The sequence below is a fragment of the Erythranthe guttata genome, chromosome 10, assembly GCF_056151865.1.
Source record: "Erythranthe guttata isolate IM_541 chromosome 10, IM_541, whole genome shotgun sequence".
In the NCBI taxonomy this organism is placed as follows: domain Eukaryota; kingdom Viridiplantae; phylum Streptophyta; class Magnoliopsida; order Lamiales; family Phrymaceae; genus Erythranthe; species Erythranthe guttata.
The window spans coordinates 5,731,455-5,759,250 of NC_142542.1; the positions used below are offsets into that span (position 1 = coordinate 5,731,455).

The following is a 27,796-nucleotide window of genomic DNA, read 5'->3' on the forward strand; positions in this document are numbered from 1 at the left end:
TCAGTCATGGATTTACGAGCACTTTCCTTATTTGGCGGGTGGCACATTGAAGACGGAATTCGAGGGGCCATTAGCGAGCCGATGGGAGCCTCAGTCAAAGACTACTTCAACGCCTGAACGAGCGTCGTACCTGCGATCTCGATTAGATGATTTGATCCCCGATCAGGTAAAATACCAGTTTAATAGTTTGTTATTACTACTTAAGTAGGTTTATAAATCTAATTTTTTATTTATTTTACTAGGTTTTATGGGCACCGTATACGGCTATTCGTGATCGTTTCCCGATGCCAGATTCTGCGTGGTTTAGTGGGATGATATGTTGCATGGACCACTTCGAGGCATATCATCCGGACAGAGTGTTGAGGCAGTTCAACCGGGTGCAAATCATTCCAGGTCGTGCATACATGTCAAAAGATATGTACAAAGCTCTAGTTAGCAAAGGTCGACCGGTCCAGAACTCAATTTTCGTTGCGTACGGCAAACGATTCTCTGATCGGTGGGAGGAGTATTGTCTGGACGAGGAGTCGAGGTCCGTTGAAGTTGAACTCGGGGAGGCGGACACTTCGCCGGACTACATGAATTGGTTCCGACCCAGATGCATGTTACAACTGAGTAGGCATGGAGCCCATCCACCTCGACCCCAGGCGGATCGACCTCGAGACCATGAAGCTCGTCCAGGGGGTGGTAGAGATAAGGATGTCCAACTTTCACAAATTTTGGAGTTGGTGAATGGTACACTTAGCGAGGTGCGGGGACTTGCGCCATCCGACGCTCATACGGTCATGTGGGGGACCCTAAATGATATTGTCAGATTGATCGAGCCGGATGCCCTACTTCCACCTCCTTCGAGTTCGTCGGATGCCCCACCACCACCTCCAGGTAGCTCGATAGGGCCAATTCCACCGCCATCGAGCTCGTCCGATGCCCCACAGGCGGTTGTGAAACGAGTGTTTAGTAGGAAGAAAAAAACACAGGATTAGTCTTGTATTGTTTTAGATGGATGTTGTTTGATTGATTTTATTTGATTTACTTGTTTTTTAATTTAGTTTTATATGGATTTTGGTTGTTTTAATTGAAAATATTTTGGTTGTTTATATGGATTTTGGTTGTTTTAATTGAAAATTGCAATTTAAAAAAAAAAAAAAAAAAAAAAAAAAAAAAAAAAACATACAGATCAAATTCGACAGCTAGCTGTCGAATTTAAGATCAAAATTCGACAGCTAGCTGTCGAATTTTACCTGTATGTTTTTTTTTTTTTTGAAAAAATTGCAATTTTTATTTTTTTTTTGTCCAAAAACACTTAGATGTGTTTTTCATGTTACATTGCAATATATTTGGGGTTAATTTCACAAAAAAAATAAAAATTGCAATTTAAAAAAAAAAAAAAAAAAAACATACAGATCAAATTCGACAGCTAGCTGTCGAATTTTGATCTGAAATTCGACAGCTAGCTGTCGAATTTTACCTGTATGTTTTTTTTTTTTGAAAAAATTGCAATTTTTATTTTGTTTTGTCCAAAAACACTTAGATGTGTTTTTCATGTTACATTGCAATATATTTGGGGTTAATTTCACAAAAAAAATAAAAATTGCAATTTTAAAAAAAAAAAAAAAACATACAGATCAAATTCGACAGCTAGCTGTCGAATTTTGATCTGAAATTCGACAGCTAGCTGTCGAATTTTACCTGTATGTTTTTTTTTTTTTTTTTAAATTGCAATTTTTATTTTTTTTTGTCCAAAAACACTTAGACGTGTTTTTTATGTTACATTGCAATATATTTGGGGTTAATTTCAAAAGAAAAAAAACATAGTTTTTTCAAATAAAAAAACAACACTTAAGAACATTGAAACTAGCACCAGTAACTTTACATAGTTTTGTTCGGAGAACTATCACCATTGTCTGATATAGTAATAATCTCGAAACTCTCTCGCGTGGCAACATTTTGACCTATTAGTTCTCGAAATGCTGTAATCCGACCATCCATTTCTGCAGGCTTCCAACCATCAGCTTTAGGATCATGACATCGGTACCAATAATCGCGATAGGAGGTATTGGACAATTCTTGTTCAAGACAACATGCACGAAGTGACAGTTGTCGACGAATGCCATTGCGTGCTCTTTTCTCTCGCTGAAAAGCTTTGGATCGCTCGATAGAGGAAGGAACGTGAGGCACTGATACTTGGATAAGTAGACAAGCACAATATTGTATGTTGAAGCAATTACATGACCCATATTTGGAAAAGACATCCAATGATCACGAGTTGCAGGAACATCCCAGTTACTCACAATAGCTTGCATGCTTCTAACGGTTTCTTCGCCACGGTGCATGGTCGTGTAAGTGGAAAAATTAGAAGTCAACTCCCGTAGCATGTCATCTCGCACTCGACCCCATTCATCTTCTCCAAATCCCATCATAGAGGCAACTGCCCGAAATCCACAGTGTCCATCTGAACCGACATTGATGATTTCTCGAACGTGCATACGAAATCGTGGATGGATCGTGTCAATGTACTTATTCTTGCCGATCAAACCTGGTGGCAATCCCACATCTGCATCTTCAAATAATGGTTTGAACGACTCTTGCGTCGGTATAGTGCTTTTTCCTGACTCTTGAGTTGGTATAGTGTTAAAAGAATCATTCGAGTGCCCTCGTAATCTCATCAGTACAGGTATAAGCTGCAGTATATTACACTTCATTACTCAGCACAATTATAAAATACAATTTCAATGAAATGAGACGATAGTAGCGACATTTACCTTTGGAGAACAACTAGCTTGCTTCGATTTTTTTTTCTTTGGCTCCACATACTCAAAATGTGATTTGTCCCGAGTGCTTGATTTGTCTTTCCTATTTTTTGCCGGTCGACCTTTGCTAACAACTTTTTCACTTGGCTCCGTAAGGTTAGTCTTCTCTGGGTGGGTAAAATGTCTCAAATGATTGCGCAATCGAGTTTTTGCATCGAGATCGGCACATTCAAAGAGCTTCTGGTATTCCGATAATTCTTCGTCGATGGTTGGTAGGATGACTTGGTCTGTGGTCGCGACGGGCTCCATACTCATGTGTTTCCAATACGAGCCTATTAACTCAAGTGGGATAGGACATTTGTTCACAACAACATACTCATGAAGTTCATGGCGACATGGTAGACTGTGGGTTGTTCGGATGGCGCAACTACAACCCATATCGCTCGGTTGCAATAGTTTCGCATTGTCCACCTCAACTTTGAGTAGTTGCAGAGCGTATTTTGAGATACTTCCACGAAGATCATTGTATATCAACGTTTTGAAAGAGTGCTCGTAAGTATTTTTACTTACTTCAAAGGAAGCCTTGATGTCATTGTGTTGTTCGACAATTTGATTGTGGACTTTCGTATACAAATCCACAAATGTGCCAGTTGAATTACGCACATCCCTTTTCATTCGTCCGTGTGCCCCCTCCACCCTATTAGAAGTGTACGTTCCAAAATGAGTATACTTATTTGTCCACACCGATACAAGTCTCTCCTTGTACGGATCCAACCATGAATTAGCTACATATTCTATAGCCGGGAGATAACCGATAAATGTTCTTTTCAAATCCTCCCAATCCTCATTGAACTCCTCTATGGTATTTCTTTCAATAAGAGCCGAAAAACTCGACTGAAATTGCTTCCATTTGGTGATGTCCTTTGGGAACAATTTCTTACAATTGGCCACTATATTCTTGTTCACATGCCACCGACACAGCAAGTGATGACTCGATGGATACACATTGGCCACTGCTTTCATTAAACCCAAATCTCGATCTGTTACAATGCAATTAGGCCGAGGACAACTGGTCATGGCCTCCTTCAAACAACGCAACGCCCATTCAAAATTTTCCGTCTTTTCGTGGTCCAAGTATGCAAAGGCAATTGAGAACGTCTTGTTAGTACAAGTAAAACCCACAATCTCAAGAAATGGGAGTCCGTAACGATTGGTCTTGTACGTGCAATCGATGACGAATACGTACGGATACGACTGTGCCAACTTAATGCATTTCGGGTGGATCCAAAACAAGTCGGTAATCGCATTCAACTCGTTCGATCTATGGTACGAGAGGTATTCATCTTCTTTCAACTTGACGAACAATGATTGCAATTGAGATCTCCCATCCAATTCACAGAAATTTAACTTAGAGATAGTATTGTAAACTGTCTTCATACCAGTTACATTAGACGGGTCCTTTTGCTTCAATGCTCTTAGAATTGCCCTTGGTTTCACCATTGCTTTCTTCATAGTGTGAACAAAGGAAACATCCTCCTTTGATAATCTTCCGGCATAAGAGTGTCCGTGCAAGTTTTCGAATAAGCTGTGGTTGTGAATACCACAACTAACATCCAATTTCCACTCAGCCTTTTCATCATCCTTGTGTTCTCTTGTCCCCTTCAATTTAAACGGACAATTGCATTTCTTTGAACCGGTGCTCCTTTTTCCCGGTCTTTGATCATCTTCACCTGGTACCTTCTTGCCAACATAATGGCCCCCACGCTCACAACGAACAATCACATACGGTGTCCTACGTCCTCTATCCCCGTCACTCGAACCCCCAATCATTAACACCATTCCAATTCTTTTACATACTTCACGAACCCATGCCATTAAAGCTTCTTTTGTTGGGAATTTTTCTGACGTGGTAAATGAATGGGTGCAATCGATCTACACAAAAGTGTCGAAAATATAAGACAAGTAAATTTGCAACAGGAACCAAATCGACACTTAAGTGTCGAAAATTACACATATTTTCGACACTTAAGTGTCGAAAATATAAGACAAGTAAATTTGCAACAGGAACCAAATCGACACTTAAGTGTCGAAAATTACACATATTTTCGACACTTAAGTGTCGAAAATACCCATAACTTTCGACGCCTAAGTGTCGAATTATGATGCAATTTTCGACACTTAAGTGTCGAAAATATGGGTAATGTTCGACACTTAAGTGTCGAAAATTGCATCATAATTCGACACTTAGGCGTCGAAAGTTAAGGGTATTTTCGACACATACATGTCGAAAAATAAGGGTATTTTCGACCTGTATGTGTCGAAAATACATGGCGAGTTTAAAAAAAAAAAATTTCAAAATCGATGTTTTAGCTCAAAAAATACATGAATACATACCTGAATGGGTTCTCCTTGCTCGTAAACTACCATTCTATTGTCATTTGAGGCCATTTTGCAAGTTGTGTAAGGTTTTGATTTCTTTTGTTTTGGGGTTTTTTAGGAGGGTTTTTGGGGAGGGAGAAGAAGGAGGTGGAGGAGGTGAGGGGTTTGTGAGTGAGGAGGGAAATGTTTTTTTTTAGGTTTTTGATTATTTGGTTTTTAAGAAAGAAAAATAGTATTTGTAATATTTTTTGGTTTTAATTTTCATTAAGGGTATTAAAGTAATTTACAATTAATTATTTATTTTTTATTTTTTTGGTATTCAAGTAAGCAAAAATTAGTATTTGAAATAGTGATCCCCTTACGCAAAAACTCTAGAATTCCAAAAGTCTAGTGAAGAAATTGGCATTTTTTTAAATATTTTATAATTAGTAATTGGCTTCATTTTTTTATTATTATTAAAGAAAATTCAAAATTATACTAATAATCGACTCAAACGCAATATATCGACTAAGATATTTGGTGTTGCACATTAAGAAAGTATTGGAGAAGCAATATGACCAAGTTAGGGCTTTAAAACTTGTAGAGGTGGTAGATGGTGAGACGAAGAATTGGAGGGATAGACAATGTTCGTTTAATACAACACTAGGTGTACTTAATCCAGCATACTTTTAATTTATTATACACATGCATTGTTAACTACTCATCATTTTGTACACATCAATAATTGTGTATGTAAATGGTTGCGAATAGATATAAAGTATTAAACCGTACCACTCGATTTATATAGTATCGTCATTAACTTGATGAAATAAACGATCCATTAACGTTCGTCTAATTAACAAATTATGCACTAAGATAGTTTGGCATAATCATAGATAACATAGATAACACCCATACCAGAACAAAAATTATTCCAACAGATCAAATTATCCACGTGCAAAGTAACAAAGCCATCACAAGAAACTTGGTTGCTTAATTACCTGCACATTTATATAAGGCAAATGTTAGAATCATTAAATTAAACAAAACATATATTTATATGAGTTGTTCGTTCAAAATAAGATCATTCATCCTTGCATCGTACGATTATAAAACATACGTTAAATTTTGATTAAACTCCTACTAATTAACGATCGAATTTTCAGCAAATGGCGACTGTACGTTAGCTATCTAATTAGCTCCAAAGATAGAGTAAATCGAGTAAATCTTTCGAAAAATTACGTGGAAACTAACTATTTATAGCTTTAGGGAACCGACATATATATATATACGAAAACATAAAAGTACACCGTATTAAACCACTATACGAAACATCGATGTTCGATTAATTCCCAACATTTATGCGAACATCCTCCAGGTCAAGAAGCTAATTAAAACAATAACAAGAACAACTATATATCTATTGATGATTATTCAACAATAATAAAATATTAATATGTAGGATGAAACACATGCATATAATTTATAAATAGGAGGACGAATGTACTAACCCTTAATTAATCATCAATATTTAACCTTGGATCCAAGTATCCATGACAACTGGGTCATGATCCGGGTCCTTGTTCTTGGCGTACTCCAACGCAACCATGATCGGCAACAGAGACGTACCGAAGCTCACCGGACGTGACGAACCCTTCTCGCTCACATCCCACGACGCAACTCCGAAGAACTCGCCGTCACTGTTGAACAAAGGGCTCCCGGTCATGATGGTGTTTCTACCGATGATCTCTTCTTCGCTTTTGAACAGATCACTCCACGGGCGAGGAAATCCGCCGTTGAACTGGCTGTTGTCGAACTCCACCCACCCAGATCCGTTTTCCAGCGGCCACGGCGCCCTCACGTTGAAGGTTTTCTCGCCCACGGCCCTCACGTGACCGGGCATCATCCCGAACTGCATGTTCACCATGTGGACCGCCGCCAGCAGAACGTCGCCCTGCTGCGGCGGAGACTTCGCGATCGAGCACGGGGTGAACGAGCTCCCCTCGGGCGGCGCGTCGTCGTCCACCACCTCCAGCACGGCGACGTCGTGGGCGAAGCTCACCGCCAGGACCTTCGTCTTCAGAGGTCGGGGGCTGCTGCCGCGGGTGATCGCGAAGATTTGGGCGATGTAGGATCTGTGGACGGCGGCGGTGGCGCCGACGGATGGCGGTTTGTCGGTGAGAACGCGTCCGACGACGTTCGCGGAGGTGACGATTGTGGTCGGGCTGACGAAGACGCCGGTTTTGTGGCGGACGGGCTGCTTCAGATCTCGATTTTCGGGGCCGACGAAGTGGCTCTCGATTGCTACCACGCTCGGGAATACGGACTGGTAAAGGGCGTCCAGTTGCATTTCGAGCTGACGGCGGGGGGTTTGAGAGTAGCGGCGCGTGGGAGCTGGAGACGCCATGGCTGAAACTTTGGAGCTGAACTAGGGTTTTATTTTACACAGAGAACTTTGTTAGAAATTTTATCGTACATACATACGAATTCCCAAGAACCAACATGCTTGAATCAACGAGAATTAAACCTACACATAAACACGGAAGCGTACCTTACATCGAGAAATCGAATCTTCTAATCTCCACCGGATTTGGGACAGGTCTTCCAAAGAATCCGCAGTTCCTTAATTATCTCTCTAACGATGGATTTTAGAAGAGACGGAATGATTGCGTTTCTTTGGGGACCACGACCCTTTATATAACTGTAGAGTCCAGTTATATTATAATTGTGATTCAGCCCCATCAATAAATCACAACTAAGCCCTAATTGTCTCTACACATTAGGCCCATAATTATAGTTTAATACCCATAAGTCCAACCCAATAACCTTTATTAGATCACAATTAATTTGGACTTTCTTTAAGATAGCCATACACATTTACGTCACATATGTGAGCCCACATAACTATTGAAATAATTCCAACAATCTCCCACTTGGGCCACATATGTTATATACCTTATAAATGTGTACACCTTATGAGCTCAAAATTGCTATCATATAAAAAGGTATTCCTTACAATCTCGTCCATTGACCATACTAATATAGGACTAAAGAGGCTTTCGTCACATTGAGCGTGTCTAAACCCAACAGTAATCACGTATACCAATATAGCCAAACGACATAGATCAAATCATGGTGTGTAGCATGGAAATTACATATAATGTGATCTTAACATGCCTCTTTCCAACTGGTCCTACTTTAAACTTTATTGAGACCAAATCTTTACATAATTGTACAAAGTGTAGCCAAATACTTTATTTCTGCAGAAAACCAAATACACAAAATTGTGTCCAAACATATCATAGAGCTACCAAAATGTATTTATATGTACACATACATACAAACTCCCACTGAACCAAAATATCCTTAAATGATATAACACCTACATGAGCAATGCTCATGAATACCTTATGTGTTAATCCTTTAGTAAGCGGATCCGCAATTGTGGAGTTTATCTTAATATGCTCTATATACTGTTCACTTTGTACCTTTAACAACAAAGAACTTTCACAAGCTCTTGTTGTTGTTCGAAAGTATAGCTGTTAAATATTGTCACCGTATAACTTTAATACAAATCAACATGTGCAGCCTAATGACAAATGTTTATAGCTATATTGAAAAAGAAGATGCCAAAAATTACCATAAATTCTTAACCATCGTGAATAGAGCTTAAAGTGTTTGCTTAACACCTGTGTCAAAATAGCTCAATCGCTTAGGTTTACATTAACCAAAATGGATCTATACTTTATACGCATCATAAAAATCAAAATCATGAATAAACCACACGATCTCCCAAAATATCTGATTTTGATAAATGAGCATTTGTATATAACTTACATTCCCTATAATTACTGTATAACCCATTTGGCTGCTTTGCTAAATGATCCACTTTATAGGGTTATTCAAATATCTGCCTAACTTTATGCACACCTTAACCGAATGTGTACATTCTTTTACATAAAATATTTATTGGGCATTGAATTGAGACTAAACAAGTCTCCTTTGTTGTGAGATTATCTCCCACTGATCCTTGGGTATGTACAATCATTAACTTTATTTATCTCAAAGTACATATGAGATAATTAGCTTAGGATTGTAAAATCATTAACGGGAATTTTAATTTCATTAATGGACTACTTTAGTTTGCAATCAATATCCTTCAAATCTTTAAGATTTTATGGTTGCACTTTATTGTTTCAAAAATATTACCATTTGAGAAACATATTCCGTGTGTCCATAAATCTCTTAATAGAGTCGATATGAGTGAAATATTTAATGAAACGTACCATATATCTTTCAATATTGCCTATTTGAATTACATTTGGTCTCAATTATTTGGAACCAAATTCACACCTTATGGCAATTTGATAAGATCCTAATGTCTTGTCATTCTAAATTTCAACTCATCTTTAATGCTTTATTATTTTAAGGTTGTTGAGTTTGCTCTTTAAGTAACAATTATCAAGACTTGATTGGGGAATTGTTCAACATTGTCTTATCAAATCTCCAAATCTACTTTTCAAACAATGACAAGTATAAAGACATGTACATTGTCAAAAGCAGTATTAGGAATCAAATTGATTCCTCTTTAAAGACAATGTCTATAATCTAAATTTCTCCCCTCAAACTCAACATCCTTAAAAGATTTTAAATTTCCCCTTTTAAAACATAATATATTGCAGCACTAATGTTTCTCCTAAATGTACCTTAGTGAAGAAGAATGACTTATCATACTTCATTGAATGTCATTGAATGTTCTATTCTTGAATTTTGTACCATTTAAATTGCTTATGCAAGATTTTACTGTATGAGACTTTTATTTAAATTATAGGTCAAATTTTGAATTATGAAATAGACCAAGCTTAATATTTCCAAATGAACAAGCTAACCGAATTTGTTCAAGAGAAAATTTAAATCCATCTAATGATGGTACCAAATGTTTATTTCAAATTCAAAAGAAAACCTAAGAGTCCTTATAGCATCAATCCTAAGTATCTTACATAACCTTTATAGATGTATCTTCCAACATCAATTGAATATTGGTTATGTAAATAACCCTTTATATACACACTTATGTGAACAGTGTAACCCAGGATCTATTCACTAAATGTGTCTAGGTACAAAGTCAAAATATATTTTAGAACAGATTAAAGTGAGAAACAAGCATAATTACGTTATTCAACGTACCTCAGATGTAAACTGCAATTATAATGATTTATCTTAAGATGTACTAGTCAAATTAGCACTTAGTCTTTTCTCCATTAATTATTTATTCTTCGTGTGAACGGTCAAAGTTTTATTATTTATGTTTTACAACAAACCTTATATTGACCATTCACGTAGAAAAATAAATTAAACCATATTCACTTTCAAGTCAGCGAAACCACACTAACTGAAGTGATTTACCTCAAAATGAGATTAGACTATTACTTAATGTGCTCATTTATGTTCCTTTTCTTTATACCTTATTTAAACAATAGATGTCAAAATCTAATTTGTTGCAACTTTATCGTTTTAAAATAAAACGTATCCCTACTATCTTTAAGGAACCTTCTAGTACGTAGCCCCTAATTAAACCTTATGCCCCAAAAAATATTTAAAATAGATGCACCTAATGATCTTAAATTTATAATTAGAACGGTGATATAGTCTAGGTTCTTCTATTGTTCTATCCAAAATAAAAATAAATTAAGATCCATGCACCATAATAAATAATAATAATAAAAAATATTTGTGCAATGAAGCACAAATGTGTTATAGACAGATAATGTGTAAGCAGATAAATAAATTACATAGAGAACGCAAATAAAATCAATATGCTCACATTATGATCCAAAGTTTGACTTTAAAAAAAAACTTTAAATAATTATGGAATACATCTCAAGATGCCTAGCACAACATTAATATCAAGCCGAAGGGACAATAATATTAACTGTAAGTGGCACTCTTGTTGTAGTAATCAAACATTGATAGTAAATCCTGTCAAATAATAAGTTCATCGAGGGATGCAACTATCATTCACATGGAGCCCAACAACCATCACATATTTATTACCACATATGCATATGTGGTTCGGCCAAATATCAACATACCGAGGGGTATAGTTAAATATTCGCATGAATTCACATACACACAATCATCTTGACATTCTCAATAAGCTAACTTACACAGAGAGGTCACGAGGGTGGCTTCATGCTTCAATTAGTTCTTTAAAATGTCAGACAAACTTAATAACAAGTCATTAGATGTACCCAAAAAATTATTCAAAAATTTAAAGTCGTTGTTGAACGCTAAGGCTCTAAAGACATCACCTGAGCGCTAACAGGTTGTATCCAACTCTAAGGTTGCCTCACTATATTGTTTTCGAATCAAACTCAGTAATATGGTTATTCATAAAAATGAGTATGAATTGAAAACATCGAATCCATCTTTATTTTGAATGTGAGCTAAAGATGGTGTGGGGCTCACAATTCAATCTTATTTAGATTTAGTGGCCAAAATAAATTTTTAACCAATAAACCTAACCTTATATGGATTGAACTAAATAAACTTAATTAGACTTGAATAAAAGACTTGAGTCAAATATCGAAAAAGTCAATCCTTATTTGGTTAAAAATAACCACTATCCATATTTTGACTTAATTACGATGAAATGACAATGGATCAGAAGCTTATTAAAAATTAATTTGTATCCTTAATTTTGACCTATTACTCAAAAATTTAGTCCAAACGGCATAAACTTTATCATCTGAAAATTCCCCAAATTAGCCTTAAAAAACCGAATTTGAAATTCAAAATGAATTTCACTTTATTGACCAAACAAAAACTTAAATGAGTTTAAAATAATTCAAATATTAGTTTGGTCCCTCAAAATAATTGAAATATTTTAAACGCCCCCAAAACATTAAACTAACTTTTTATTCCTCAAAAATTGCCTTTGCCCCAAAATCAGAAAATCTTTCAACTTAAAGGACTGAATTGAAATTTTAAAAGAAAAGCCTTTGAGAGAAAAGGGACCTAAGATTCAGAAATACTTAATTTGAGATTTATAATATATTTTCGAAAAATATATAACTGTTTTGGGAGAAACTTTAAAAGTGGGGACTGAAATGCAGTTTTCGAAAGCTTGAGGCTGTAATACAAATTTTGAATTATTTCAAATCGACCCCGGCTCAAAATCAGGAATAACCAAAATATGGGTCAAATTGAAATATTGCCAAATATCTCAAACTTAAATTAGGGGACCAAATTTAAAATTACAGAAACCCTAAATCTGGGACCCAATTGCAATTTCCCAAACACTCCATTAAAGCCAATTGCTTTCTTCTTCCAGACCCGCCGTCACCACCTAAATCTCCTTTAGACTTTACAGCCAATCAACACCCAGTCCACCACCGTCGCCGGAAAATACCAAATTCCGGCTCATGTCTACGCGGCGGAGTCCACCGCCGGCGATCCAATATGCTTCCTTCGGCGAATCGCGCCGCCTGAAATTGCGAAAGACATGGCACGAATCCTTCTATCCGCCTCCGGAGTTGCGAGGACGATGGTCGGCGGATTTACCCTTGTCGTCGACGAGGAGTGGCGGCCGAGAAACCGAAGAGCCGTCAACTCCTTAGCTGAATCGCGACGGCATGTTGACTGAATTTGGGGTTGACTGGTGGTGGTCGGAGGTGGATGATGGGCATGGAGGGCTGGTTAAGGATTAACCGTGGTGGATCCTTAGGGGTGGCTCGGCCGGGAAGACCTAAACAGCTGCCACCCTCACCATCGATTGAATTTCAGATTTGATTCCTTCATTCTTAATTCTTAATCTTAATTTAATTCATGAGAATTGACTTAACCATAAACCATTACATCAAAAACGGAATCAATCAATAACAATAGAACAATTTCAAATAATTGAATTGTAATTCAGATTCGGTTCGCATAAAGAGACAGAATCAGATATGCAATTCAGAAATTAATACGCATTTAAGATTCAATACGAACCCTAATTTCAGATTCAATGTCAGACCAAAATTCTTACATCTTAATTCAGGATTACATAACACAATTATGGATTCAGATTTCGATAACAATTTACATAATTAAATCCATAAAATCATATCTCATATTACACCTAAATCCCCGATGATTAATACATGGTGGCTCTGATACCACTTGTTAGAAATTTTATCGTACATACATACGAATTCCCAAGAACCAACATGCTTGAATCAACGAGAATTAAACCTACACATAAACACGGAAGCGTACCTTACATCGAGAAATCGAATCTTCTAATCTCCACCGGATTTGGGACAGGTCTTCCAAAGAATCCGCAGTTCCTTAATTATCTCTCTAACGATGGATTTTAGAAGAGACGGAATGATTGCGTTTCTTTGGGGACCACGACCCTTTATATAACTGTAGAGTCCAGTTATATTATAATTGTGATTCAGCCCCATCAATAAATCACAACTAAGCCCTAATTGTCTCTACACATTAGGCCCATAATTATAGTTTAATACCCATAAGTCCAACCCAATAACCTTTATTAGATCACAATTAATTTGGACTTTCTTTAAGATAGCCATACACATTTACGTCACATATGTGAGCCCACATAACTATTGAAGTAATTCCAACAAACTTTTGTCTTTTGTTGGATGGTTTTAAACAACGAGGATTTGAAATGGATAAAGGCAGGCACCACCGTCCGTACGTAGAGCAGCTTTAAAATTATGGTTCTGAAAAGGACCGCAGAAAAATATTTGGTTTTAGTCCCGTATCTTTTCTAGTTTAGAGTTCGGTCCTGTAAATTATACAACTTTAGCTTTTGGTCCTTTATATATATGATTGGTTGGGTTAAAAAAGTAATTGACTTTGTTTTTCAATTATTAATTCTTTCATTTTTTTTTCTTCAAATTAATAATCAACTTACACGCAGTATATCGACTAAGGTATTCGGTTACGCATTAGGAAAGTATCGGAGAAGCAATATGAGTAAGTTAGGGATTTAAACTTAAGAGATGGTAGATGGTGAGACGAAGAAATGGAGGAAGAGAGGTATGTTCAATATTACACTAGGTGCACTTCATCGGGCATGATTTTATTACACACTTCTTTGTTAATTACTCATTTTGCACGCATCAATAATTATGTGTGTGTGCGTGTGTGTAATTGAACTTAGATATATAGTATTAAACCACTCAATATAATTTTACCAAGTATAATAAATACAAGACAGTGAGAATAAATATTACCGAAAGTGAATAGAAGGGTGCATTGCTCTTAAAGAAAAAAAAAGGGGGGATAGAACAAGATTTTTAAAAGAGTACTTAAAAATGTGTTTGTTTCTTTTATTTATCCACGTAAGTATTTTACCTACAAAATTATCTTTTTCGTAAAATATTATATCCTACATAACAAGTAAGCTTTAAGTTTAACCTTCCATAGCAGGTCACTTGACTAAAATTCTGAACTTTAAGGACTAAAATTAAATTTCTGAAAAAGAGTGGACTAACTATGAAAGTTATTATAGTACCAACAAATATTTTTTTTTGCAGGAAAATGACAGATAAGATTTGAACTGTAAAAGCAATTAATTATCACTCTGCAAAAAGACAGAAGTAACTCAAAATAGCCTATGAACACAAATCAATGATGGAAAGAAGAAGAAATACTATTCTCATTATAGTTTCTCTCTCCTAAATTTTCCCGCCACATTCTCTCTCTATTTCTCATTCATAGTTATTACTTATTATCCCTATTTTTAATTTTTTATTATAAATAATTATTTATTTATAATGAATAAATTATGCATATAGAAAAATGATTAAAAATTCGATTAACTTGATGACATATATATATATATATAATATATATAAGCACCATTAAAATAAACATTAATCTAATCAACGCCATAACTGACAAAAGGTAGTCTTTGTTTCCAAAAGATAAAACATTGGACATGATAAACAAAAGGGTAACATAGTCATTTCACCTGCATATTTTCCGAATAAAAATAATAGCAATTCACCTGCATATATAACAGACAATTGTTAGAATGATCAAATTAAACAAACACACATATTTAGATGAGTTGTTATTACTTATTATTCAACAATATATAAAACACATGTAAAATATAATTTTGAAGAAACTCGATCTTACGTATACTATATTATATCAGAACGTACGCGACTATTAAGCAATTATCGACCATTAATTCAGCACGTTCTGTTTAACTAAGTGAGCTTAAACATATAACCAGAGAGAGAAAAAGACTATTCGTTTTTTAGGGTGTATTGTGTTATCAAGGAAACGATATGATTCTTGATAACAAACAGCGTATTTGCTCGATCGCATACTAATCGATCAGATCGCAGTGATTACAAACATAGCGCACCTCATTCAAATTAGCATTCATGAGCTTAATTAATTGATTTTTGTATTAGTGGTTAAACTGCATTAATCCTAAACTTAGTAGATTTACAGAGACTACATATCCCAAACTACAAACTCAATAACAACTAACAAGAACAGCTATGCATCCATTATAATTAATGATGATCTGTATCTATATTCAACAATAATATAATCGCAAAAATTTCATATATAGCAACAAAAGCTGAGCATGCTTAGAATTTAGATTAGAGACGAAATAAAAATATATATAATTAATTAATTAATTACCTAGAGGGGAATGGAAGAATCCTAACAGAATCATCAGGATAGCAATCTTGATCGATCCAGTTATCCATAACAATGGGGTCGCCGGGTTTCTTGTTCTTTGCGTACTCCACCGCCACCATGATCGGCAAGAGAGAGGCGGCGAAACCCACCGGATGTGAAGAACCCTCCTCCGCCACATCCCACGACCCAAGTCCGACCAACTCGCCGTCGATGTTGAACAGTGGGCTCCCGGTTATACCCGACCTCCTACCAACAATCTCCTCTTCGCTTTTGTACAGATCGCTCCACGGCCGGGGAAATCCGCCGTTGAACTGAGTGTTGTCGAACTCCATCCACCCGGATTTGTTGTCCAGCGGCCACGGCGCTTTGGCCTTGAACGTTTTTTCTCCCACCGCCCTCACGTGTCCGGGCATCATTCCGAACTGCATGTTGAACATGTGCACGATGGCCAACAGAACGTGGCCCTCGCTCGGCGGGGAACTCGCGATCGTGCAGTGAGGGTACGAGATCTGCTCCTCCTCCCCCTCCGGCGGCGGCGCCACCTTCAGCACGGCGACGTCGTGGCTGAAGCTCACGGCCGAGGGCTTCGTCTTCACCGGCTTTCTGTCGCGGGCGATGACGATGGTGTGGGCGAGGTAGGCCTTGTGGAGGCCGGATCCGTCGGCGGCCGGTTTGTCGGCGAAGACACGTCCGACGACTTTCGCGGAGGTGACGATGGTGGTCGGATCGACGAAAACGCCGGTATCGTGGAAGACATGACGGTCGAGATCCCGATTTTCACGGCCGGTGAAGTGTGTCTCCAGTGCTACGACGCTCGGGAAGACGGACTGGTAGAGGCGCTCCAAGTGGAGCTCGAGCTGTCGGGATCGACGGTGGCGCGTGAGATTGGAAGACATCATTGATGCTGAAATTTTTGAAGCTGAATAACTAGGGTTTACTGAGCACAGAGAATTTTTTTTGACTGTTGAGATAAAGACGAGGGAGGAAATGCAGGCAGCAGTGTGTACGTAGAGCAGCTTTAATATTATGATTCGGAAAAAGGACGGTAGAATTGTTTTTTAGCCCTGCATCTTTTCTAATTTAGAGATTTTAGTCCTCTAAGTTATAAGAGTTTCGAGTTTTGGTCCCGTGTATAACTGATTAGGTTAAATGAGCTGGCATTTATCAATAAAAAATTAAATAAAGATGAATTTGACGGATTTGGAGGGAAAATTCAATGACGGAGATATCAAAATGGAGGGAAACTTATTAACTCAAGAATTAAAAAAATGCAGTGAAGAAAAATGATCATATTCTCTCTCTCTTTTTTTTTTTTTCAAGAAAATGGGCATTTGTTTAATGTTTAATTATTCAAATTAATATTTATCATTTTAATGGACAAAATAGTAATTGACCTCATAGTATTTATCATTTTAATGGACAAAATAGGAAATACAACACACACAAACTGATTTCGTATAGGGGGTGACATATAAATATATAATTATTAATGCAAAACAAAATAATAGTTGTTAGCAGAAAAAATATGAATATGGAAACATAAATTTTATTAAAATTCGAAGAAAATAAAATTAGTGCAAACAATGCAGAAAGCTAGGAAATTTGCTGAAATTCTAAGTAGAAATACTTATATATATATAACTCAAAACAACGTCGTTGTGAGGTTATTCGGTTCGGTTAATTGGTGGGCTTAACCTAGTTTTATTTTCCATTGATTTATTATTAGTTTCTTTGTTTCCACTTATTTTTGTAAAATCTTTATTTTAAAAAAACATCATTTTTACAAAGTGCCATTTACATTAATACTTTGTTAACCTGAAATTTCTTAGACAATTAACTTTATAACACATCATTTGAATCACTTGTTATTTAAATAATACTAAACAAACATATTCACAATTGCTTAAAATTAATATACTTGTATATTTTTCAAGTACTGGAGAAATTGTTATAACTGCACATGTATATTAGATAGTTACACTAAATACACCATTCAGAAATTAAAGAGATCATTCAAGTTGCGAAACCCTGTTAATTCGAAAAAGATAGAATTGGACCGCTATACACGAAAAGTTCTTGCGTCCTAATCTCACCGTTGTCTCGTTTACGTACACCTCAAAAGAAAATAGTTCATCCTGCACGGTTAAGGCACATGTTAGAATCATTAAATTAAGCGGACACGTTTTAGATGAGTTGTTTGTTCAGCGATTAGAAAGATCGTTTACCCTTGAGCAATATCAAAATAATGTTCGATGTCGACGAGACACTTAATTAATTACGACCGAGTGTGGGGGCAGACTATTCGTTTTTCAGAGTGTTATCAACGTGAGCAAAACATAGCAGAAAAAAATAGAAGTGAAGGCGTAGTTGGATGAAGTAAAAGTGAAAAAATTAGAAGTGAAAGATACGATAAACAATAAGATTATGTAGACAACTAAGTTCTAACGCCGATGCAAACATCAGCTACATCTACGACATTCTTATAAGTTCTAACATCCAAGCGTTTAAGTGCAGACAACTAATTTGCTTTATTCCCAGTCCAAGGAATTATTCTCTTCCCATTTTCGAAGTTCTTGGATATGTAGCATATCGGAAATAAGTACATTCTTCATATATACAGAGCAAATTCGCAATGCAGATCTTAACAGCAATTCAACCCCATTCCTAAACTACACCAGTAGATTTACGGAAACCTATATCGCAAACTATTGACCCATTAACTAGAGATTAAAAGTTTTTCATTCCGATGGTATTCAAGAATAACAACCAAAGAAGTTAGCATAGTATACATATGGATTATTCCCCTTGCGAACAAGACGTTATAGTAAGATATATATCAACTCGAATCAGATCAAAATGTGTTAAAAGCACGATACACCACACATTTAGCAAAGTCGAGCGTGCCATTCTTAGCGATGTAAACTATCATCAAGGGGTTATAAAAGAACATATAACGAGACGAGAGATATTCCATACCAGCCCTTACCAATCGTATCTAGAACTGATTCGAGCCTTTGATCCATCCATCCATTACAATCGGGTCCTCTGGTTTCTTGGTATTTGCATACTCCACCGCAGCTTTGATGGACGAAAGAGACGCTCCGAAAAACACAGCATACGGATCAGACGGGTGATCCCTCACTTCCCACGAACCAACACCAACGACCTCGCCACGCACGTTGAACCAAGGGCATCCGTTAAGCCTCGACATTGAAACAGTAACCTCCGATCCACCGCCGTTGAACATTTTACTGCACGGGGGAGGATTGCCGCCGTTAAACTTGGACGCATCGAGTTCGATCCACCCCGAGTCGTTGTCTAGAGGCCACGGCGCCTTCACTTTGAAGGTCTTTTTTCCAACCGACCTAACATTTGTTACCACAAACGTCAAATGATCAATACCGCCCCTATAAGCAATAGACATCAACAAATCGTCCTTGTTAGGGGGAGAATTCGCAATCGAGCGGTGGCGAGGGAAAGAGGTTTCCTCCTGGTCAGGCGGAGGCGGCACCACCACCTTCAGTACGGCGACGTCGCTGGAGAAGTTCACCGCCACGGGTTTTATCTCCAGTGGCCGGCGGGCAACAACGGTATGGGCAACCGTGGGGGCGAGGTAAGCTTTGTGAATAATGGAACCGTGCTCGAAGCGGTCGGGTTTGTCGAGGATTTTGGGCTCGTAGGAGGAGGTGACGTGTCCGATTAGGTGGGCGGAGGTGAGAATTGAGGCGGAATCGAGGAAAACGCCGACGCCGGTGCGGCGGGAACCGGGAATCTTCAGGGAGTCGGAGAAGCAGCTCTGGATTACGACTATGCTTGGGGATAATGGCTCGATGATCTGGTCGTATATGTATGATCCCGGCCGAAAGAAGGTGCTCATGGGTTGGCTGAAGCGGCGCGTGGAAGCGCATTTCAGATTGGTGACGGAGGTAGAGAGAATCGATTTGAAGAACGCCATTGTTGAATCTCTAAGCTCGGATGGGGACTAGGGTTTAACCAGAGAGAGATTGAAATTCTGAACTTAGTTAGGGTTAGGAAGAGAGAGAGAGAGATTGAAATACACAGCGCAACGCCGGCGTAGAGTAGCCGTACGTGACAGCTTTTGAAATTGGGTTTCTGGAAAATTTGAATTGAATAAGACAAAATCAATTTTGGAAAGGAAAAAAGAAAAAAAAATAAAATAAATAAAATAAAGTATAATAATTCCCTCCCTCTCCCGCCCTCTCTCAGCAGTCAGGATTCTCTCTATTTCCTTCACAATAATAATAATAACTGAAATGCTAATTGTAGCGGGACTTTTACTGAAATATGCTTATTTGCTACCTTTTCATTTCAACTTTTCCAACTTTTTGAAATTCTCAAAACGCTCTCAACTAGCAAAAGTCCCGAATTAAGATTTTCGTGTTTTTTTAATAAATCGACTGCCCGACGACAACATATAACAATATGACCGATCCTGACGAGTTTTACGAGGTAAATCGAAGAAACTCCCGGATTTTTTTGGTTTTTCGTCGGGTCTAACGTGCTGTGTAGCACGGGAATCCCAAAAATTAGGGTTTCCCGTGCTGTACAGCACGGGAGCACTTAAAAAAAAAAAAAAAAATTGAAAATACAGGTCCCGTCTTGTGGAGCACGGGAACATCGTGCTCCCGTCTTGTGGAGCACGGAAATATCGTGCTCCCGTCTTGTGAAGCACGGGAATATCGTGCTCCCGTGCCATAGAGGACGGGAATAGTAAACCTCCGTGCCTTCCGGCACGGGAACACCTAAATTTTTTTTTTTTTTTTTTTTAATATTGTTATTTATATACTAATTATTACTTGTTATATCTTAATAGGGTACTGAAGGTGATTTTGACGATGAGTTTACAACTGACCGTGACAAAGCGTACAACGAGTACGAGGATCCCAACATGTGTTTCGATGTTCCTCAAGACACACCAACAACTTCTGAGGATCAGAGTCAACATTTCAATGTAGGTGTTGAGTTTGAAACTGGGAAAGAATTAGTGGAATGGGCAAAAAAAATGGGTGCTACTCATGGTTATCGATTGATAGTAACTTCAAGCAAGAAAAACGTGTATGTAGTAATTAGATGTCATTTGTCTGGGGAGGGACGTGAAAAACGAACCGTAGGTGCGATACCACGGAATGTGGGAACAAAAAAATGTGGATGTCCTTTTCGTATATACTGTAGCAAAAGTTCAAACGATGGACTATGGCGAATGAATTTAAAAAGTGGCATTCACACTCACCCGATACTACCGTATCCTACCGGACAAGGACCGGATAGTCGTTTGACACCAGAAGAATACGAGGTAGTGAAGTTACTTAGAAGGAGTCACGTGAAGCCGGCATTAATTATGGATCGATTGAGAAAGGATAATCCACAGACATCAACGAGCGTGAAACATGTCTACAACCAACTTGAGAAGATGAAAAAAGAGAATATGGCGGGGAAGACTGTGATACAACACGTGATGTCGAACCTTCAAGATTCTGGATATGAATATTGGTATCGAAGTAATGAAGGTGATGATACACTTACTGATTTGATGTTCGCTGCTCCTATTTCGTTGAAACTTTTGCGGTTATTCTCTCACGTTATATTGATGGACTGCACTTACAAAACCAATAGGTATGTTGTTAATTAGTATTTATTATTGTGCTATTTTACATATGGTGATTGCATTTGATATTTATGTATTTACGTAGGTATGAGATGCCACTTTTGGAAATAATTGGAATCACTCCTGTTGGTAAGAATTTTACAATTGCTGTTGCTTTCATGTCACATGAAGATGCAAACACATACGAATGGGCTTTGCGTTGTTTGAAATGTGCTTTAGGGGGGCTGGTACCTAATGTGATATTGACGGATCGTGAATTGGGACTTATCAAAGCAATGCCTCTAATATTTCCAGATTCCGCTCATTTCTTGTGTTTGTTTCACATCAATAGAAACGTGGAAAAAAATGCATCGAGATTTATTGGTAGTACTAAACACGGGCTTATATTTCGGCGCATACAGTGGGCAAAATTAGTGGAATCAAAAACAGAAGAAGATTACAATGATAATTACGAGGATATGGTTAGACGCTATGGTTGTTATCCCAAATTGATATCATACCTTGACGATACTTGGCTAATTTACAAGCACAAATTCGTCAAAGCATGGACTAATAAGATTTTGCATTTTGGGAACACGTCGACATCTAGGTATGTTGGGTTTCATTATCGTCTTGTATTTTATATTATATTGTGGGCGTTTTTATTTATTAGTTGTTATTTTAATGGCTATTAACAGGGTGGAAAGTGCTCATAAATCGTCGAAGGGTTGGATTAATGCTTCTACCGGTGGTGTGAACACCATTCAATATCAGCTCGACTCCGGGGTTGAGTATCAACTAACCAAGATCAAGGGTGAGTTTTCAAAATGCAGTTTAATCCGATTGCACTCATCATCGTATCCGGTATTTCAGGGTTTGATATGCAAAGTCACACATAAAGCATTAAATTTGCTTGATGATGAGCTCAAAAAACCGGGGTTTGAAGACCCATCTCTTTGTGATCACGTTTTGTGGGATACCCATGCACTTCCTTGTGCATGCCGAATTGCGTTGAAAATCCAGCAACGTGATACATTTATATGTATGGATCTACATCCATTTTGGAGTACCATGCACGTTGAAGAACCAGAAATACCCGAAGCACAGATGGATCGTGAAACAAATATGAGAGACCGAATAATCAGACTAGCCACGGAAGTGTTAGAAAAAGATTATATGACTCAAAAGATGACTGCTGATTACATGAATAGCACTATTCATCCAGACACCACCCATTTGGCAGAGCCTGCATATGTTATACCGAAAGGAAGGCCAAAGGATAAACCGACGAAGAGAGATAAATCCGGTTGGGAGTTCCCACCATTCCAGCGGAAGCCGTCTACTGGTGAAGAAAAGGGTAAATCGTCTGCAGGTTCTAAGGGTCGAAAAAATACTTCTACCGGAACCCCACCATCGAATGTAACCGATCCCGGTTCTGGTCGTGGACGGGGGCGGGGTCGAGGGAGTGGTAGATCAAGTGATGAATCCACTGCCAATCAGAATCGTACGCCAATGCCTCGAAAGGAACCGGGCGATGAGCTCAATTTCAGATCTTACATCCCAGGTTTTGTGGCAGGATCTATTGTGTCGTATGTTAATGTTGTAGCAGATGGAAATTTTGGGTACAGATGTGTTGCAGAAGCAGTGTTCCGAGATCAGAACAGATGGAGTCGTGTAAGGAGAGATTTGATTGCCGATATGTACGAGCATTTTGGTACGTACGCATCGCAAAATGGTCAAGATGAAGTCATCCGATGGATAGAAAAATGCGATTGGCAAGAAGGACCGTGCAGTCGGGACAAATGGATGTCATTTCCGGATATGGGAATGTCGATAGCGACTAAATACAATGCGGCTCTGGTTTTATACGCCATTGGCGGAAATATAACCTACTTACCTCTAGTTGGTCCGGGTGAATTATCCCATATGATCCATATGGTGTTGTTAGGAGACCATTTTGTCCTTATCCAGTTACCTGTTAATTGTCCTCTACCACCTATCACTCCACAGTGGCGACATGTTAGAGCCGCAAATCTTGCCCACTTGTCGGAAATGTTCGAAGAACGCCTATACATGTGGCGTCGTTTATCTAGGTTGGGATAGGTCCTTGTATTATTTTATTTTAGTTGGTATGTATTTGGACCTTGTATTATTTTATTTTAGTTGGTATGTATTTGGACCTTGTATTATTTTATTTTAGTTGGTATGTATTTTGGACCTTGTATTATTTTATTTTAGTTGGTATGTATTTGGACCTTGTATTATTTTATTTTAGTTGGTATGTATTTGGACCTTGTATTATTTTATTTTAGTTTGTATGTTTGGACCTTGTATTATTTTAGATGGAAATACCATAAATAAAATAGTCAAACAAAAATAACATAAATGTCAAACAAATACAAAACATAGCCAAATGTCAGAAAAAACAAATAAATGTCAAACAAATACAAAACATACCCAAATGTCAGAAAAAACAAATAAATGTCAAACAAAAGCCGTCTACTGTCTACCCCTAGACCTCCTCGAAGTGCCACTCGTCCCACCCGGTCGCCGACGCGGTGGTGGCATCTCCATAAAGTCGTCGTCCACTAGGCCAAAACAGCTCACTTGCGACGTTTTTTTTGGCGACGATTCCGGAATCGTCGCTAGTTTGCGACCATTTTGACTAAAAAACGTCGCAAGATATCGGAAAAATAAGATTTCGATGGAATATCTCGCGACGATAACCGTAATCGTCGCCATGATGCGACTAATGTCAATAAAACGTCGCAAAGGGGAAAAAAAATAATAAAGCACTTTTGTAGCTACGTTTTTATATAAACGACGCATGAAAAATATTTTTTGCAATTTATTTTTTTACTTTCGCGACGAATATTACGTATTCGTCGCTAGGCAATTGTGAAAAAAAAAACATTTTATTGAGTTGGCGACGAATAAGAATAACGTAGCGTAATAAAGAGGAAATATTAAATAATATTTATTAGTAGCGACGACAATATCGTATTCGTCGCAAATATAATAGCAAAATAATTATAGAAAAATTCCCGCTTTTCTGTAGCGACGTTTCTGTAACAAAAACGTCGCAAGGCTATTTTTTTTTTTGATTGGCGACGAAAAAGTTGAAAACGTCGCTACAAGATTCGTTTAAATTTGAGTTGGCGACGATGTGTTAGGAATCGTCGCATATAATTTAATTAAAAGGCAGGCCCTAATGCCCGTTTCCCATTATCTTCGATTTTCTTCTCGTTTCAATCTTCCCCTCCGCCGCCGCAGTCCGCCGCTGCCGCTGCTCTCGCCGTCCGCCGTCCGCCGCTGCTCTCCTCCGCCCATCTATCCACCGTCAGCCCATCTCTCCGCCGCTGCTCTCCGCCGTCCGCCCATCTCTCCGCCGTCCGCCGTCCGCCGCTACTTTCCTCTGAATTCTCATCCAAATCCAAGCCAACTGTCAAAGTAAGCATTTCACACACACACACACACACAACGTTAATTAAGATCGGAATCAATGGTACTAGATCTGAACTCAACTCATAACGTTAATTAAGATCGGAATCGATTGTTTTTTATTACTTAGAATTTGCTTATTGTATGAAGGATTTGGAAGAATTGGGCAATTGGTGGCTAGGGTTGCTCTTCAAAGAGACGATGTCGAGCTTGTTGCAGGCAACGATCCCTTCATTACCGTTGACTACATGGTGCGTTGCCTCGTCTTCTCTTTGTGGGCCATTTTTTTTTCTGCTTTAAATTTGGTCTCTTGCTGTATTTATCATGTATGAATTGTGATTGATTGGGTTTTGAATTTTGAGGTGAAATAGTTATGGTGTGTTTGTTAGTGTTATTATGTGCAGTAGAAATGTTTCGATGTTGAACTTTGATCGGTAGGAGTTAATTTCTTGCACACATTAGAATTGTGAGTTAGCCTTACGAATGCGGTGGTCTCAGTTGGCTTTATCGCTGGTGTACTTGCTTATTTTTTTTATTTTTGGATATTTTTCAAAATTGGAAAAGAAAAAAGGAAATTTATGAGTTTGGGATGATCAGTCGGTTTTGCATAACCAAATTATAACTCTTGCTGATTTTTTAATGTTTTCGTCTTTTACGGACTTGCTTGGTTCGATTTGCTAATCCATCTAAAAGCACCAAATGTATTTTTTATTTATTCAGATGAAGTAGCATTTCTATAATTTTCATAGTGAACAACCAAATTCTTCCCTCCCACACCCAAACAATTATTTAATCATACAATTATTTAATCATGAACGGATTCTCGTGTTGGCTATGTTTGGTATGTGTGTCTGCCCATGTTAGTAGAGTTATTTTTTCTTGGTTTAGCTCTGCCCTATGTGTTTCGACATTCTCAGAGATTTTTTTTAGTGTTTGTGTTTCTATTTCTGCAGACCTACATGTTCAAATATGACAGCGTCCACGGTCAATGGAAGCACGACGAGCTCACGGTTAAGGATGAGAAGACCCTTCTCTTTGGCAAGAAGCCTGTGACTGTTTTCGGCTTTAGGTACAGCCTTTCTCTTTGCCCACAAGCCTGGCATCATATATCCTCAATTTCTATGTTATCATTTATAATGTATTAATTGTTGACCTATTCAACTTTGATGGTATTAAAAGGAACCCATAAGAGATTCCATGGGGTGAAACTGGTGCCGAATACATTGTCGAGTTAACTGGAGTGTTCACTGACAAGGACAAAGCTGCAGCCCATCTAAAGGTTTGATATCTATCGAGTAATCTTGAATTTAGATCTCCCTTTTGCTTGGTTTACTAAGCTGTAGCCACCTTATTGTCGGTTATATTTTGCATCCATGGGTTGAAACTTTCTGGTTATTGGAAACATGTTTTACTCGAAGTTATTGAATTTAAAGTCGACTCTTTTTTTTTTGCGGCGTGTGTTTGTGTGTGTGTGTGTGGGTGTCTGTGCATTGTACCTTTTTTTCTTGGTTGAAAGGACGAAGCTTTATTATGATCTTATATGTTTTCATGTGTTTTTTCCAATTACCTGGAAATTAAATGTTTGTGTGTGTGTGTAAATTGAATTTATTTTCAGTTACTTAATCTGCTAGCTGGAGCTAATTAAGTATAATGTTAATTGCCTTATAATTCTCCTGGATGAAGTTTAACTCAACATAGTGGGAGTCGTCTCAGCACCCAAAATTAATTATTAATTAGGCTGAAGTAGTAATTTAGAGTATTTGTTGGTAAAGCTGTGAATTGATTGCCTGTTCAATTTTTCTAATGACTATATATCATTTACTGATTGATTAGTAGCTTCATTTACTATATATCAGACAAAAGCCATTTTTAGCATATTACTGTTTTTATTTCTAGATTTTGTTGCTAGTATTAAAGAAAAATATATTATATTGCAGGAGTTACGTATACGAAGAAGGGAAGATTCATACACGAGATGGGCTTGGAATTAAGATTGCAACCACCACAAAGAGTTCAAAGTCGAGATTTTCTTCAATTCCGCCGGAAGTGCAAATGGAAATGAATTCAATGAAAGAGCAAATGCAACTTAAAGATGAAAAAATGGAAAGATTGGAAGCGGAATTGAAAGAAACCCGAGAAATTGTGAACACCTTGGTCAGCCGTTTTGGACTACAAGCCTCGACATCGACTCCTTCCAATGATGGTGGAGTATAAAAAGGGATGAACTTTGTTTGGTTTTTGAATTAAAGTTTGAAACACTACATTATATGCTTTTAAGTTTTTATGTACTTTTATAATTTATGTTTTGTGCAACCTTGATATTTAATCCTTATAATTGGTTTTAATATTTTTGATATAAGTCTTTTTTTTTGTACAGATGGTGAACTGAATACAGCTTGAATTTGTTAATTGAAAAAAATAAATAAACCAGAATTTATATATATATAAAAAAAAAACTTGCGACTAAAATAAAAAATAGTCGCAAACAGAAACTGTAGTAACTAGCGACGAATAAATATAACAAATCGTCGCAAATAACTCGTGGGTCTTGCGACGAAAACGGCTATTAGTCGCAAACATTTTCGAAACGTAGCGACGAAATCGTCACAAAACGTCGCTTACTCTAGCGACGAACATAGAATTCGTCGCAAAAAGTTGCGACTTATTAATTGTTCGTCGCAACTGGGAAGCGACGAAAGTGTAGGATCCGTCGCGAACATTAAAAAAACATTTTTTTTCAGAAAATACGAATCTTGCGACGATTTAAGCAATTCGTCGCCAAACGTTGCGACGCAAATGCTTTTTCGTCGCAGATCTTGCGACGGGGCGTTTGGCGACGTTTTCTGTACGATTTGGCGACGAAAAATATTCGTCGCCACCAGTAAAAAATCGTCGCCAAATATACATTTTCGTCGCCAAATTTCGTCGCCAGTCGACCATTTTGGCCTAGTGGTCGTCGGAATCT

The 27,796-nt window shown here is 37.7% G+C and overlaps 7 protein-coding genes across 8 annotated transcripts; 3 read left to right on the forward strand and 4 right to left on the reverse strand.

The window, feature by feature from the left end:
• Nucleotides 1-2,976: 2,976 nt before the first annotated feature.
• LOC105976167 (protein FAR1-RELATED SEQUENCE 5-like) lies at nt 2,977-4,259 on the reverse strand. The gene is made up of 2 exons (XM_088823966.1): nt 3,124-4,259; nt 2,977-3,079 (listed from the first exon to the last, which is right to left on the reverse strand). Exons 1-2 carry the CDS (start codon nt 4,257-4,259, stop codon nt 2,977-2,979), a joined length of 1,239 nt encoding a protein of 412 aa, XP_088680092.1.
• A 1,573-nt stretch (nt 4,260-5,832) lies between these two features.
• On the reverse strand, nt 5,833-13,794 carry LOC105970242 (uncharacterized). The gene is made up of 3 exons (XM_088824382.1): nt 13,741-13,794; nt 6,617-7,558; nt 5,833-6,106 (listed from the first exon to the last, which is right to left on the reverse strand). Exon 2 carries the CDS (start codon nt 7,510-7,512, stop codon nt 6,637-6,639), a length of 876 nt encoding a protein of 291 aa, XP_088680508.1. The 5' UTR covers nt 7,513-7,558; nt 13,741-13,794; the 3' UTR covers nt 5,833-6,106; nt 6,617-6,636.
• A 1,180-nt stretch (nt 13,795-14,974) lies between these two features.
• LOC105970240 (uncharacterized) lies at nt 14,975-16,786 on the reverse strand. Its single transcript, XM_012995047.2, has 2 exons — nt 15,786-16,786; nt 14,975-15,129 (listed from the first exon to the last, which is right to left on the reverse strand). The coding sequence occupies exons 1-2, from the start codon at nt 16,682-16,684 to the stop codon at nt 15,126-15,128; spliced, it is 903 nt and encodes a 300-aa protein (XP_012850501.1). The 5' UTR covers nt 16,685-16,786; the 3' UTR covers nt 14,975-15,125.
• An 898-nt stretch (nt 16,787-17,684) lies between these two features.
• Nucleotides 17,685-19,914, reverse strand: LOC105970243 (uncharacterized). 2 transcript variants are annotated; one of them, XM_012995051.2, is made up of 2 exons: nt 18,772-19,914; nt 17,685-17,920 (listed from the first exon to the last, which is right to left on the reverse strand). In XM_012995051.2, exon 1 carries the CDS (start codon nt 19,738-19,740, stop codon nt 18,781-18,783), a length of 960 nt encoding a protein of 319 aa, XP_012850505.2. In that variant the 5' UTR covers nt 19,741-19,914; the 3' UTR covers nt 17,685-17,920; nt 18,772-18,780. The 2 variants fall into 2 exon arrangements, with proteins under 2 accessions (XP_012850505.2, XP_012850504.2); XM_012995050.2 differs by having other exon boundaries at nt 18,762-19,902.
• Nucleotides 19,915-20,228: 314 nt separating this feature from the next.
• Nucleotides 20,229-21,435, forward strand: LOC105970239 (uncharacterized). Its single transcript, XM_088823974.1, has 2 exons — nt 20,229-20,255; nt 20,620-21,435. The coding sequence occupies exons 1-2, from the start codon at nt 20,229-20,231 to the stop codon at nt 21,433-21,435; spliced, it is 843 nt and encodes a 280-aa protein (XP_088680100.1).
• On the forward strand, nt 20,605-24,144 carry LOC105970528 (uncharacterized). The gene is made up of 2 exons (XM_088824167.1): nt 20,605-22,000; nt 22,089-24,144. Exons 1-2 carry the CDS (start codon nt 21,483-21,485, stop codon nt 23,491-23,493), a joined length of 1,923 nt encoding a protein of 640 aa, XP_088680293.1. The 5' UTR covers nt 20,605-21,482; the 3' UTR covers nt 23,494-24,144.
• LOC105949460 (uncharacterized) lies at nt 24,095-26,111 on the forward strand. The gene is made up of 5 exons (XM_012972773.2): nt 24,095-24,118; nt 24,592-24,895; nt 24,982-25,082; nt 25,785-25,900; nt 26,011-26,111. Exons 1-5 carry the CDS (start codon nt 24,095-24,097, stop codon nt 26,018-26,020), a joined length of 555 nt encoding a protein of 184 aa, XP_012828227.2. The 3' UTR covers nt 26,021-26,111.
• Nucleotides 26,112-27,796: the final 1,685 nt, after the last annotated feature.

Bases quoted from the DNA above. Each gene is read 5' to 3' on its own strand.
- LOC105976167 (XM_088823966.1), bottom strand. From the start codon at position 4,259: ATGAAGAAAGCAATGGTGAAACCAAGGGCAATTCTAAGAGCATTGAAG. The intron at 3,080-3,123 runs GTATGTTGTTGT...TTGAGTTAATAG, and splicing joins TGTCGCCATGAACTTCATGA to GCTCGTATTGGAAACACATG.
- LOC105970242 (XM_088824382.1), bottom strand. From the start codon at position 7,512: ATGGCGTCTCCAGCTCCCACGCGCCGCTACTCTCAAACCCCCCGCCGT.
- LOC105970240 (XM_012995047.2), bottom strand. From the start codon at position 16,684: ATGATGTCTTCCAATCTCACGCGCCACCGTCGATCCCGACAGCTCGAG.
- LOC105970243 (XM_012995051.2), bottom strand. From the start codon at position 19,740: ATGGCGTTCTTCAAATCGATTCTCTCTACCTCCGTCACCAATCTGAAA.
- LOC105970239 (XM_088823974.1), top strand. From the start codon at position 20,229: ATGACCGATCCTGACGAGTTTTACGAG. The intron at 20,256-20,619 runs GTAAATCGAAGA...ATATCTTAATAG, and splicing joins ATCCTGACGAGTTTTACGAG to GGTACTGAAGGTGATTTTGA.
- LOC105970528 (XM_088824167.1), top strand. From the start codon at position 21,483: ATGTATTTACGTAGGTATGAGATGCCACTTTTGGAAATAATTGGAATC. The intron at 22,001-22,088 runs GTATGTTGGGTT...GGCTATTAACAG, and splicing joins GGGAACACGTCGACATCTAG to GGTGGAAAGTGCTCATAAAT.
- LOC105949460 (XM_012972773.2), top strand. From the start codon at position 24,095: ATGGAATATCTCGCGACGATAACC. The intron at 24,119-24,591 runs GTAATCGTCGCC...TTTAATTAAAAG, and splicing joins AATATCTCGCGACGATAACC to GCAGGCCCTAATGCCCGTTT. The intron at 24,896-24,981 runs GTACTAGATCTG...TATTGTATGAAG, and splicing joins AATTAAGATCGGAATCAATG to GATTTGGAAGAATTGGGCAA.